The sequence below is a fragment of the Lepus europaeus genome, chromosome 3 (genome assembly GCF_033115175.1).
Source record: "Lepus europaeus isolate LE1 chromosome 3, mLepTim1.pri, whole genome shotgun sequence".
In the NCBI taxonomy this organism is placed as follows: Eukaryota; Metazoa; Chordata; class Mammalia; order Lagomorpha; family Leporidae; genus Lepus; species Lepus europaeus.
The window spans coordinates 111,862,118-111,875,745 of record NC_084829.1 but is presented as its reverse complement, the minus strand read 5'-3'; the positions used below and the strand labels follow the sequence as shown (position 1 = coordinate 111,875,745).

The 13,628-nt window shown below is 49.9% G+C and overlaps 1 protein-coding gene across 1 annotated transcript; it reads right to left on the bottom strand.

The window, feature by feature from the left end:
* Window positions 1-1,301: 1,301 nt before the first annotated feature.
* Window positions 1,302-7,338, bottom strand: MARCKS (myristoylated alanine rich protein kinase C substrate). Its single transcript, XM_062186637.1, has 2 exons — window positions 6,800-7,338; window positions 1,302-4,996 (listed from the first exon to the last, which is right to left on the bottom strand). Exons 1-2 carry the CDS (start codon window positions 6,899-6,901, stop codon window positions 4,106-4,108), a joined length of 993 nt encoding a protein of 330 aa, XP_062042621.1. The 5' UTR covers window positions 6,902-7,338; the 3' UTR covers window positions 1,302-4,105.
* Window positions 7,339-13,628: the final 6,290 nt, after the last annotated feature.

The following is a 13,628-nucleotide window of genomic DNA, read 5'->3' as shown; positions in this document are numbered from 1 at the left end:
ACCTGTTTTAAGTACTTTCATACAGTTGGGAAGTAGACAGGGAAAAAATACTCAATCGCTACAGTGAATGCTCAAAGAAAAGGAAGGGGCTGGCACTGTGGCATAGCGGTAAAGCTGCCACCCACAGTGCTGGCATCCCATATGGGTGACGGTTCAAGTCCCAGCTGCTCCACTTCTGATCCAGCTCTCTACTATGGCTTGGGAAAGCAGCAGAAGTCCTTGGACCCCTGCACCCATGTGAGAAGAACCAGAGGAAGCTTCTGGCTCCTGGCTTCGGACTGGCGCAGCTCTGGCTGTTGTGGCCAATTGGGGAGTGAACCAGCGGATGGAAGATCTCTCTCTCTCTTCCTGTCCTTCTCTTTCTGTGTAACTCTTTCCAATAAGTGAATAAATCTATAAATAAAGGAAAGGAAAAAACTAATTGCCCCATAAATCATTTGATTTTCAAAGTTGAAGGGCTACGTTAAACTGTATTCCCCTCCCAATTACTATTCAAGAATCTAGCTAAAATATGTGTGTTTTTTCACTGATCTTACTCCAAAGCTTTAACCCTAATTGCAAAGTTCTCTTAAGTTTGTGTTCGTATGTGGGAAAAAAAGATTAATTTCATTGTTACACAAATATATTGTCTGATTATATCATTTAAATTTTTGACTTCTGGGGTTGGTGCTGTGGCGTAGCCACCTGCACCAGTATCCCATAGGGACACTGTTTTGATCCCGGCTGCTCTACTTCCAGTCCGGCTCCCTGTCAATGTACCTGGGAAAGCAGTGAAAGATGGCCAAGTGCTTGTGCCCCTATACCAATGTGGGAGACCTGGAAGAAGCTCCTGGCTTCTGGCATGGGATGGGCCCAGCTCTGTCCGCTGTGGCCATTTCAGGAGTGAACCAGTGGATGGAAGATCATCTCTCTGCCTCTGCCTCTGTCTCCTTCTCTGTAACTCTTTCAAGTAAATAAATAAATCTTATTTTTTTTGACTTGTGAGCATATAACTCATCTTCAATGTATATAATTTTACATTCTAAGTGTAATTTCAAGCACATCCTCTAAACCCCTTAAATAGAATAATAGTTATGCTTACCTTTTAACACTTGATTTAAATTTTTTCTCTAAAACTTGTGTTTTAAAATAAAATTTGTAAAAAATCCTATTTTAGCAGGCTTGATTATATCAACTGGTAAGACTTTATTTTACAAGCAATAAGAATTGGATCAAATGATTATTATAATCCAGAGGAAGTATTTTGTAACCATACCAAATGCCATTATACACACTGCCAATACAGATTTAATAGACAAAACTGAACTGTACAAGAGTTATTTATTTTTCCTTAATCTCAAAGCTATTTTTAGTAATACAAAAAGCCATATTAACATTTTTCCATTAGAAAACATGATGTACAAAACTTTGGATGAAAAGATATGTCAAATTTCAATTAATTACTTGGGAGAAAAATCCACCACTCCATCAATACCACCCAAAGTGTTTTAGGCAGTGATTAAAATGAAAACAACGCATCTTAATAAACTCTAGTTGTTAAAAGAACAAACCTAGCATATATAATAGTTTCCTACACAGTATTTCTGACTATTCACTTTGGGAGTTATTTTTTAAATCCACTTTTTTTTTTTTTTAAACTGAGACTTACTACAACCAGGCACTGTACTTGGCCAACTAGTTTTTGAGAAAAAGTTGGTTAAGATGGGAAAGACCCATAAATCAGTCCTTTGGTTACTAGGTTTGATTTTTAACTTTCAAACATTCTCCAAGATCAACAAAATCTAACTCAAAATGCACACTCTTACAAATGTTATTTTATTAGTGGGGATGGTGTTTGGTAAGGAGAAATCATAAGCTATTATTTTGATCCATTATTCCAATTATAAGTACATACCAAAAAGCTAATTTGTTATTTTTCTAATGAGTTTAAGATATTTGGCATTCAGTTGTTACAAATGCAATTCACTGATTTATCATGAGTCCTATACTACACACCACACAAATCTGCAAAATGGGTGTGCAGAAACAATTTTGCATCTAGTGAATTAATAGTATTTGATACATATCTAAAAATTCAATTCAGTTTAGGATTCAGTGAAGAAAAAAATAACCTGTTAAAGGGTGCTAAAAAAAAGAGGAGGTAAACAAGTAGGGTTATTAATATATAAGAAATATTTATTATTCACTATCTTTTCCTTTGAGTAACAAGATGCTAATGAGCTTTCATAAAAAAAAAAAAAAACCTGCTTGCAGCTATGCTAAAGACCCATCAACTGACAACACTGTCCATTCAACACCAACATTTTGTTAGATAAACCTATTTTTTAAGGTATAACACATGTTCTAAGCAATAATTTGGAAGCGCTAAGCAATTACAATGTAATACATCATCAATTTCTGAAACATTGTTAGCCACTTTTTACTAGCCTTCAGCAGTTTGGATTCAATAGACTTATTCAGTATAAAATTTAAGTTTCTAGATCCGCATGACAAGAAAATGTTTTTATGCAATTTTCTCATAAGACATTTAAATAGTCTTAGGGTCACACAACGTTTATCCTAAGTGTTTTAATCTGACATGCTATATAGCTACAATAAAAATAATTATGTTCAATTCTTAAATGAAAACTAAATGCGAATAAATGGTTAATAGATTACAATGGAATGTTCTAAGATCTTCCTATATGTAATTTGACACTGCTGATTTTAAATTTCAGAGCATAAAAACTTCAGATTTAAAATAACCAAATTTATCCTCGATGGCATGCAAGATCTTTCTAAAAATTAACCTAAGACCTAGAAGTCTCAGTATTATCAGAACGTAAAGAAACACAACAAATTTGTACATTTTATTCACATTTATTTTTCGCTTTTAGTGTGCTCACAGAAAATTAGAACACCTTAAGCAGGAGTTTAATAGCAATTTTTGTAAGCAAAGTTACATTCCATCTCTAAGTCAAATTGGTCAAAGCTTCTCCAGTATTTACAAAACATGATAGACAAGATGCTACACAAAACCATTGCATCTGAAGATTTTTTTTTCTCCTTTATTCTCAAAGACGACTGGAAAAGAAAGCATTGCCTGCTGTAATGAAAAACATACCACAGTATAAACAGTAACCATTCCACTTATCACAGCTTTGTTGAGTTTAAAATTTGTGTTTAAAAGGTCCAAGATGACTTAAGTTTTACAAAAATGGGCAGGGTGGAAAGTTGCAAACTTCATGTGCTTCTGGATATCAAGATTTGTTTTTATACAATAGTCACAGTTAAAAACACCCTGCTGGTAATACATAATTACACTTTATTAAGGTCATAAACCAGCAATAAACAATAAAGCCTATACAACTTGTAGTTCTACTTAATCACTGACTGGTACAGCTAACATGAGATAAGTGAAAAGTTCCTATGGTTTAAATGAACTCCTAAGACTATGATCTTTTTTTTTTTTAAATCTGGGTATTGGTGTTTTTTTTTTTCCTTTCCTTCTTAGTCAAGACTTGTAGTGTTGTAAACCTGCCTCACAAAATACATCGTAATAACTTTTCTTTAAAAAAACAAAACAAAACAAAACAAAACCCAAACGACTAAGCCTTTACACCATCATTTCTAGTGGCACATTATCTTGGCAATGCTATGCACCACTATGATTTCCCCATTGTGGCCCTTATCACTTCATTTGCTATCCCTTTTTGACCCACCCATCTCCTTCATATATGGGCATGTCCATAGAATGACAAAGAAAGTTTACATTTTTGAGTAAAGATGCAAAGTATGCAAAAAAATTAATACTGATGCAAAAAAATAGAGAGAGAGAAAAAAACAAGGCAGAGGAAGGTGTTTAAGCTCTCCTCGGCCAGTTGGAATGGTGGTAACAGAATGATCTGAGATGGGATCTGTGGGGAGGGGAGAATGGAAACAAAATTTGCTGCTTAAAAAAAAAAAAGTAAAATTAAAAAAAAAAAGAGAGAGAGAGAGAGACATCTTTAAAATCAATCCCTGGTTGTAGACAAGTTCTCCAAAACCAGTACCTGGCACCACTCCAACAAACAAACTGGGGGGGAGGGAGAAAAGTTCTTCGATTATCTCAAAAACTCTCGCCCTTTTACTCTGCGGCCTCCGCTGGGGGAGCTTCTGGACTGGACTCGGGCTGGGCCTCCTGTGAGGGGGCTGCGCAGGCTGACGAGGCGGAGGCGGCCGCGGGCTCCTCGGCCGGGGCCGCCTCCTGCTCCGGGGGCGCGCCGGGCCCGGCGGCTGAGGGCGCCTCGCAGGCGGCGGCCTCCTCGGCCTTCTCTTCGGCCTTGCTGGGCTCCTCCGCGGCCTTGGGCTCCTCGCTGGAGGACGGCTTCTCGGGCGCGATGGCGGCCTCCTCATGCTTGGCCTCCTGCGGCTCGCCACCTGCCGCCCCCTCCTCGCCGGCGGCCGCCTCCTCGCCTGGCGCCGCCGCCTGCTCCCCGGAGGCCGAGCTCGCGTCGGCGGCGGCCGCGGCCGCTCCCCCGGCGGCCTCGTCCTTGCTGCCCTCCGCGGAGGCGCCGGCTGCGCCCTCCGCCTCACCGCCCTCTCCCGCCTCCTTCTTGTTCTTCTTGAAGGAGAAGCCGCTCAGCTTGAAAGACTTCTTGAAGGAAAAGCGCTTCTTTTTTTTTTTCGGGGTCTCGTTGCTGGGCGAGGGCGTGGCGCCGTCCTCGGCCTTGGGCGACGACGTCGAGGAGGCCGCCGACGCGGCCTCGCCTTCCGCGGCCGTGGGCGAGCCGGGCTCGGCGGCCTCGCCCTCCGCGGGGGGCTCCTTCTCCGCGGGGCTGGCCCCGGCCTCGGGGGTGGCGGCGGCGGCCTGCTCATCCTTCTCGGCCGCGGCGGGGGACGCGGCCCCGCTGCCGGCGGCCGCGGGCTCCTCCTTGTCGGCGGCCGGCGCGCTGCCGTTGGCCTGCAGCTCCTCCTTGGCGCCAGATTCGGCGGCCGCGGGCGAAGCGTCGCCATTGACCTTCACGTGGCCGTTCTCCTGCGAGGCAGAGAAAGCGGGAGCGTCACTGAAGCGTTCCCGCCCCACCAGTGGGCCCGGAGACACCGGCTTCCCCCGCACTTCTGTGGCCCCGGGGACCCTCCTCCTGCCGTTATGGGGAGGGGTGGCCTTGGAGACCCAGACAGGACCCCCCCACACACACAGATTTAGAAATGGGGCAGCGCTGTTCGGGGATCCCTACAGGCACAGCAGCAGCTGCGGCCGCTCTGTGAATGTCCCTCGGACTGCGAAGTGGAAAGCCAAGAGGGGTAACGATTCCAGTGTCGCTTCACAGGCTTTGGGGGGAAAGGAGCCAATTAATGATACGCCGAACGCCCTGTGGAAGAAAGCACTTCGGAGCTGGCGATCCGCACCCAGGACACATATGTCCCTTTCACCGTAGAACTCCGAGAACTCCCAGGGGTGTCCCAGCACTCCAAACAGAGGCGCCGCACTTCACCGCGCGCTCAAAGGCACTGCGCCCGCCCAAGGCCCGACACCCGCAGGGGGCGCTGCGCCTCCATCGCACCAAGCTGGGCGCAGGCGGCGAGGAGGGGCGGGGCCGCCGGGCCACCCCGCCCTGCCCAGCCAGGCCCTGCCCGCAGGCCAAGGCGCCCCCGAGCCCGGATCGCGCAGCCCAAGAGTCCGCAAACAAAGCTCAGGTGGCTTCCCGGCCTCCCAGTCGGGCTAAAACCAACAAGGCTGCGGGAAACCCATTATCTCTTAGGTCTGGCCTCAGCTCCCGTGCCCACCTACAACCGTGATTCTGCGAAGACAGGCGCGTCCTGGCAGCTCATTTTGCATTTTTAACGGGTTTAAAGCCTCTTGGCAGAGCTGACTTCCCCCAGTAGGTTGGAGCAAACGAGGCAACTCGGCTTCTGCTCTAGGAAAAGAGGCGTGGTGGGTGCCCAGTGTTTGCGAAGCAGCCACCCATGGCCGACCTCTCGCGCCCACCCAACCGTGGCTATCTGCCTGGGTCCCAGCCGCGCCGGGCGGCCCTCCGCGGGTGGTCGAGGCGCCACGTACCAACAATTCCGACCGAAATGCAACAACTACCTCTTCGGGGCCATCTGGAACGATCCTTAGAGGACCTAGCGACTGTTCTCACCCTCGGGATACCGTTTAAAAAGTCAAATGTGTGTGATTCCTCAGGCAGCTCCGAATAGCATTTAGGAAAGTGGGAAAACCCCATCCAAAAAATACCGAAACCCTGAAGTCCAGCTCCACCAGCCTCCTTTCCAAGAACCCAGGCACACCGCCTCGGCATACAATAAGACAGCGCTACAACCCTTCCCTGCTCGCCTTTATCCGCCGCCATCCCCACTGCGAACCCCCTCCCCTGCGCACACACACACACACACGCACTCACACCAGCTCACGCATCGAGAAGGCGACCCAGGCTGGACTACAAACGCGAGAGCCACCCAAACACCCCCCGTGTCCCCAGACACGAATGAACCTGGCTGTGGAGCGAGGGGGGACACCTAGCTAGTCACGTTCTGCCAGTATCCAAACCACGCCATTTTAGACGATTTGTCACTCCTGTCCTCCCGTCTACTCAAGAATTAGCCAGGGTTCTCGGGACCCGCTCCGTTGGCGCGGGGTGGGGGTGGGGGTGGGGGGAGACTCTGCCTACGAAAAATAAGGCAATTTAGGCTAGCTTTAACATTCCACTTTCCCACTGGAATCCGGCCACGCTCGAGCTCCACCGGCTGCGCCTCGGGCGCGACCAGGAGGCAAAGGGAAGCGTCGAGAGCACAGAAAGACACCCAAGAAATGACCAGAACCACAGGTAGAATTTACCTGCCCATTCGCTTTGGAAGGCGACGAGGCCACCCCCGCCTCCCCGGGCCTCTCCGCGGCGGCGTCTCCCTTCGCTGCGGTCTTGGAGAACTGGGCACCCATGCTGGCTTCTTCAACAAAGAAACTCAACAGATCCAAGAGGAGAAACAAAGGGCCTCGGGTTGGTGTAGCGACGGGGCGAGCAGCAGCGGCGGCGGCAACAGCAGCGGCGGCGGCAGCGGCACACACACACCGGAGGGAGGGGGGTGGGGGCGGTGAAGAGGACAGAGGAGAACCGATTAAATACACTCCGGATGAAAAAATTTTAGTCGAAGAGATCAAAAAGCAGCAGCGCAGGAGGGAGGGAAAAAGGTGGAAAAGTCGAGCACAAAAAAAGGAGCCCAAGCGTAGTTTTTTTTCCAAAAAAAAAAAAAGTAATAAAAAAATCCCAGATTTGTAGCCGCACTGTAGACAAGAGGAAAATGGAGAAATCTCCCTGGTTGCTAATAAGATGCGGGGTCCAACGCCCAAGTGCACAGATGAATGGGCTCGCGGGCGCTGACGCGGCCCCCGCGCGCGCCGGCCAATCCGCGCGCCGCACACAAAGCAGGGGGCGGGGCCTCCGCGCCCGGCGAACAATGGAGCCGCGCTTTGCAAACGGTTTGAAAATCAGCCCCGAACCGAGAATTAATGTCCTCCAAATAAATAAATCAATTAAAAATACATGCCTCTCGCCTCCCTCTGCTTTAAAATGATCCTGCGTCCCTTGATTGGCTTGCTTTGTTTGGAATTAATTGGCGCGGGCGGGGGGCGCCTGCGGCCGGGGGGCGGAGAAAGCCTTAACTTGACTCGCGCTGACTCGGGCCGGTCTATATCCGCGTCCGTCGCCGAGCTCGCTCCCCTCCCCCGCCCTCCCCGTGTGTTTATGTGTGTGCGAGTGTTAAAGACAATAGTCGGGATGTGTGTCTTTGCAGCGTGTTTTCTTTCTGCCTGTGCCATCTGGGTTTCACAGATAGTGCGCAGGATTTTTTTTTTTTATTTCCTTTTCAACTGCTTGAATTGTTAACTTGTCCCACATTGAAAGGTATTCAGACCACGAAGATCGAATTTCATCAAACGAGATTCGCGAGTTGGAATTAGGTCTGTAGGCCAGATGTGGCAAACGCAAAAGCGGCAAACACGTCTTCCCCTCTGTCTCCCACACGGGCACGCAACACGGGATTTGGAGATCGGCCTTGGGCGCTCCTCAGATTCCTCCTTTGGCTGTTCCCAATCATTTTTCCCCCCAGAGTACCCAGGGAGGACTGTGTACAGAAGATCGCCACATTTGATCACTGTCTGAGGCGCCACGGGTTCCCCGCACAGCCTCGAGTGCACACATCCATATTTACAGTTGGAATGCTTCTCGCATCCATGTGGGTTGTTCGCAGCCCACTGCCAGAATCTGACGGGTTCTCCCTGGGAACGCGTTTGCGGGCGTGCACGCCAGCGAGCGTGCGCCCCCCACCACCGGTTCGCAGGTCTAAGACGACACTGCCTGCGTGCGGAGCGGCTGCGGGAAGACGCCCGGGCGCTCCAAGTCCAGCTCGGGTTACCAGGAAATCGCCTGGAATGGCACACAGGATGCCTCCATCTGCCACTGCACCCCGGCCCCGCCGAAGCACCAGGCGCTCTTTGTGTGTGAGACACAAGGCATTGATTTAAGGTATCCGAGAGAGGGAGGGAATTCAGGGTACAGACCAATAAGCATTCCTCTACCACCCACACTTTCGCTCGTGACAAAATCAGACCACCTTTTCTCGTTTACATGTGGTGATCACCGCCACGAATAAAAATCTTCCCCTGGTGGAAGCGAGAAGCCATCGAGGGAATGGCTCATTTCTCCCGGTCCTGGCTCTGAATTCTCAGCTTTATTTCCTGCTCATTGTAGGGAAATAGGTCACACTCTGAGTGGGAAAAGACAGTCGTGTCGGGCCAGTAACTCTTTGTCGAAGTGTCGCTTTGCAAACCACCAGGCTGCCCCTCGCCGCTTGGCGCGCGAAGGTTCTCTCGCCGTCCAGTGCCCTCGGATGCGCTCGTCACTCACGCAGTCATTCTCCCCAGAGCAGATGGAGAAGTGCATCTCGCCAGCAAACGTGTGACCGCCCTTAAGGCAGCCCGCTGGCCCGGCCCCAGACCCCGGCCGCCAGGACCGACGCCAATCCCCAGCAAAGCCAGCGGGGCCGATCCTGCACCACCGTCCACAAGATTCCTAAAACGGTCATTGCAGGCTGCTGAGTCCCCGCCGCCCCCACCCCGCCGCCCCGTCCCACACCCACTCCCAGCGTGCAGCAGGCCCCTTCCTCTGCAGCCCCCGCCTGTCGGAAACTGGGGGTGACTGCTCGCTCGCTTGCGGATTTGCTCCCAGACGCGTCCTTAGCCTTTCCATTGGGGGGCTGCTTTTTATTGCTCCTTTGTTACCGGGCTGCCGCGGAGCTCTCCCCCCTTTTCTTTCCCCCAATGCCTATTTGACTGGTATCGGCTCGTTTCCCGGGCAACGGCCGGGGACCATTCGGGCTGGGGCGGGGGGAGGGGCGGGGCGGAGCCGGCGCGGGTCGGGGGCAGCTGCTGGTTGGGGTGGGGGGCGCGCAGGCGGCGGCGCGGCGCGGGGAGAGAGAGGGGCCGGGCCCTAGCGGGGAGCAGATGGCCGGCGAGGGGCGGGCCCGGGCGGGCGGGGCGCGCGCGAGAGCCAATCAGGTCCCGCGGCAGCTCGGGGGCGAGAAGACAAGTGTAAACACGTCGGCTCGGCGCCCCACCCGCGGTCCCCAGCTTCGGTTAGGAACGTTGATTTGCGTGTGATACGAAAGCGCCGGAACTGGCAGGGTAGGAGGTGCGGGCGCTGGGCCTGCCTCCCTCCAGCCTCCCCCACCCCTCCCCGCGTCAGGCCCACCCAGGGGCTGTAGTCTGCCCCACGGCGCGCGAGGGGTGAGGAAGGAAGGGCTGGGAGATGGGAAAAGGCCACTCTTGGGAAGCTACATCATCATAATGGCAGGGCAGGGGCGCCGAGCTGTGCAGCGCGGGAGTTCCTGAGGACTCTGGCGTCCTCACACGCAGAGTATAGGTTTCAAATAAAGCGCCGGAGGCGTTTGTATGCGATGAAAGAGCCCGGAGTGGGTCCTCGTGAAAATGCAAGGCGGGTGTCTATAGCCAACTCACGTTTGTTCTTAATGGCAGAGAGGCAGAGCTCCCCCTTCTGCGGGGTCATTCCCAAAAATGCCAGCCACGGAGCCTGGCACTGGATTCGGATCTCTCATGTGGGTGGCAGGGATCCAGCTACTTGAGCCACCATCACTGCCTGCCGGGAGATTGGAATCGGAAGTGAAGCTGGGGCTGGAACCCAGGCACTCTGATTTGGGTTGTGGGGATCCCAAGTGAGGTCTAAACGCCTGAGCCAAATGGCAGCACCCCAAGAATTTATTTGTACTCACCTTTCACCATACCCTAGGGTATATTTAAAAATATATATATTTGAAAGGTGGGGTTATACAGAGAAGAAAGTGGGAGAGAGGGAAAGAGAGATAATCTTCCAAATGCTTGTTAACTGGCCACAAGGGCCAAGATTGGACCTTACAGAAGCCAAGAGCCAGGGATCCATGAGGGACTCCCACGTGGGTGCAGGGCTCCGAACACTTGGGCCATCTTCTGCTGCCTTCCCAGGCATATTAGCAGCGAGCTAATATCTAAAGTGGAACAGCCTGGATCCAAACCAGACTGCAAATGGAATGCCAGTGTCACAGGTAGCCGCTCAACCTGCTAAACCATAGTGCTGGCCCCATAGGGTGTTTCTAAGATGATGATAATCTGTGCATGGTTTTTCTCTAGAGAAAGAATAATTTATTTAGGAGATTTCAGTTAAACTTTTTTTCCATAAAATTTTGGAAAGAACTTTGTAGATCATTCCACAAAATCCTGAAGGCCTACTGTGTGCCGAGCACACTGATCAAGGGCTTGTCTTCATAGCAGTGAACGTGACAAATGCAGTCGCTAACCTCATGGAGAGTATATTTAGTTAGATTTACACTTCTAACTACAGTTAAGGTGAGCTGCACCATCTGGCTTTATCCTCTCACTTACCAGAAGAAGAAATAGGCCAGAGGAAATTGCCAGGTTTTTCAAATGGTAGAACCCAAAATAGAGCTTGCTCCCTCATGATTCCAAGTTTTGGCTTCTTCCACCATGCAGGTGCTACCTAGGCTTTCCTTGATGGCACAGATTCACTCAGTAGGTGAGTTTTTCACTGGCAAAGTATTAATTTAGTCCCCGCTGCATACCAAGAAGACAGGTTAGACAACAGTTTGTGGTAGGGATGAACATGAGCTTGGGCTTGGGTTTTCCTCTCATGTAGCTTACATTTTGTATTATACTGATTAAAAGTTGTTGAGATCTAAAGAAAATGAACAGAATTAACTGTCCCATAGTTATCCATAGTTAACTAATCTATGGTAAACAGCTAAATTATGTGCTGCAAAACCAGTAGCAAAAGATGAGGGCTGGCCGGCGCCGGCTCACTAGGCTAATCCTCCGCCTTGCGGCGCCGGCACACCGGGTTCTAGTCCCGGTCGGGGCACCGATCCTGTCCCGGTTGCCCCTCTTCCAGGCCAGCTCTCTGCTGTGGCCAGGGAGTGCAGTGGAGGATGGCCCAAGTGCTTGGGCCCTGCACCCCATGGGAGACCAGGAGAAGCACCTGGCTCCTGCCATCTGATCAGCGCAGTGCGCCGGCCGCAGCGCGCCAACCGCGGCGGCCATTGGAGGGTGAACCAACGGCAAATGGAAGACCTTTCTCTCTGTCTCTCTCTCACTGTCCACTCTGCCTGTCCAAAAAAATAAATAAAAAAAAATAAAAATAAAAAAAAATGAGGGCCACTTTCTAGAATTCAAACTAAAATGCTTTCACCTGAGAGCATCCATGTACTGAGATGTATGAGAATGGGTTCCCATTGTCCAAGTGATGTTACTGCCCATCCTTCATCTTACTGCTGTTTTTTTTTTTTTTTTTATTGAAAGAGTTACAGAGAGAGGTAGAGACACAGAGAGAGAGGTCTTCCACCCACTGGTTTACTCCCCAGATGGCCGCAACGGCAGGAGCTGTGCAGATCCGAAATCAGGAGCCAGGAGCTTCTTCTGGGTCTCCCACGAAGGTGCAGGGGCCCAAGGGCTTGGACCATCTTCTAATGCTTTCCCAGGCCATAGCAGAGAGCTGGATTGGAAGAGGAGCAACCAGGAATAGAACCGGCGCCCATATGGGATGCTGGCACAACAGGCCAGGGCTTTAACCCACTGCACCACAGAGCCGGACTCACACTGTAGGTTTTTATATTAGCTGAAATTTAATTCCACAGATATTTTGTGACTTAGAATTTAGTGTGAAGCAAAACACAGATTTTTCAACTCATCCAACAAATACTTACTGAACTCCTATCATGTGCAGAGAATTTGGGATATGCCAATGAACACAACAGACAAGAAATCTTTATGAAGCCTACATTCTAGGGTCGGGAGAAAACTGCAAATTAACAAATACAAGTAAGCAAATTATATGGGATGTGAAAAGTCTATAAATATGAGGAAAGAGAAACTGATGAAAAGGGAGAAATTCTAAACAGAAAAGCAAAAACCTCGCTGAAAAGATGAACTGAGCAGACTCAAAGACGTAAGGTAATTATTAATAGGAATAGCCCAGCCAATGCCTCTGATCCAGCAAGAGACAAGAGTAAGAATTAAACAAAAGATCGCATACAAAGGTGAACTCTAAAGGGAAATATAGGGTGCTACAAAATAGTGTAATTTATTTATTTATTTATTTATTTATTGACAGGCAGAGTGGACAGTGAGAGAGAGACAGACAGAGAGAAAGGTCTTCCTTTGCGTTGGTTCACCCTCCAATGGCCGCCGCGGTAGGCGTGCTGCGGCTGGCGCACCGTGCTGATCTGCCAGGTGCTTCTCCTGGTCTCCCATGGGGTGCAGGGCCCAAGCACTTGGGCCATCCTCCACTGCCTTCCCGGGCCATAGCAGAGAGCTGGCCTGGAAGAGGGGCAACCGGGACAGGATCGGTGCCCCGACCGGGACTAGAACCCGGTGTGCCGGCACCGCAAGGCGGAGGATTAGCCTACTGAGCCGTGGCGCCGGCTAAAATAGTGTAATTTAGTAAGAATGATTAAAGTGCTCCATTTTATAAGGGAGTGGCATTTATGTGAAACTGAAGGGAAGAGTAGTATTAGCCAGGTAAAGGGGCAAAAACTTGCCTTCAGGGGCAGCAATAGCAAAGTGCCTGGGGAAGGAAGATGGTAACAAGGGTTTGGGAAGAAGGAAAAGAGATCAGTTTGGACATATTCGGTGTTTGTAAAACGTTCCAGTAGAAAAATCAAGTGCTCTTGAGTCTGGAGTTCATCAAGTGGTCTGGAATGTAAGTATAGATTTGTAATCATTCCACATGTAAATATTTTCAGCACCCAAGTCCTAGAACCATGCCAAAGACAGTGGTGTCCAGAGTCACACTCTGAGTGATACCTGCTTTAAGAGGAGCAGGAAAGGAGTGTAGATGGCAAAGAAGAAAGAGAAGGATCTTTCAAGGACTAGACGGACAACCAGGAGAATGTGGTATTGGGAAAGTCGGTGAACCCAGTGTCTCAGTGAGGTGTGGTTAATTGTGTCACCTGCTGGATGTTGCAGTGCAGTTCCTGGTGACGGGCTCCCAGGACAGTGTTTGAGAGTGGAAGTATACTTAGGATTTAGTGTGTTGAGAAGCAAATGGGAAGGAAGAAAATAATAGCGAATGATCACTTTATAAAATTTGATGGGGCAAAGGGTTTGG

Excerpts from the sequence above, each read along its gene's own strand:
- MARCKS (XM_062186637.1), bottom strand. The coding sequence starts at position 6,901 with ATGGGTGCCCAGTTCTCCAAGACCGCAGCGAAGGGAGACGCCGCCGCG. Across the intron at positions 4,997-6,799 it reads CTTCCAAAGCGAATGGGCAG|GAGAACGGCCACGTGAAGGT; the intron begins GTAAATTCTACC and ends TCTGCCTCGCAG.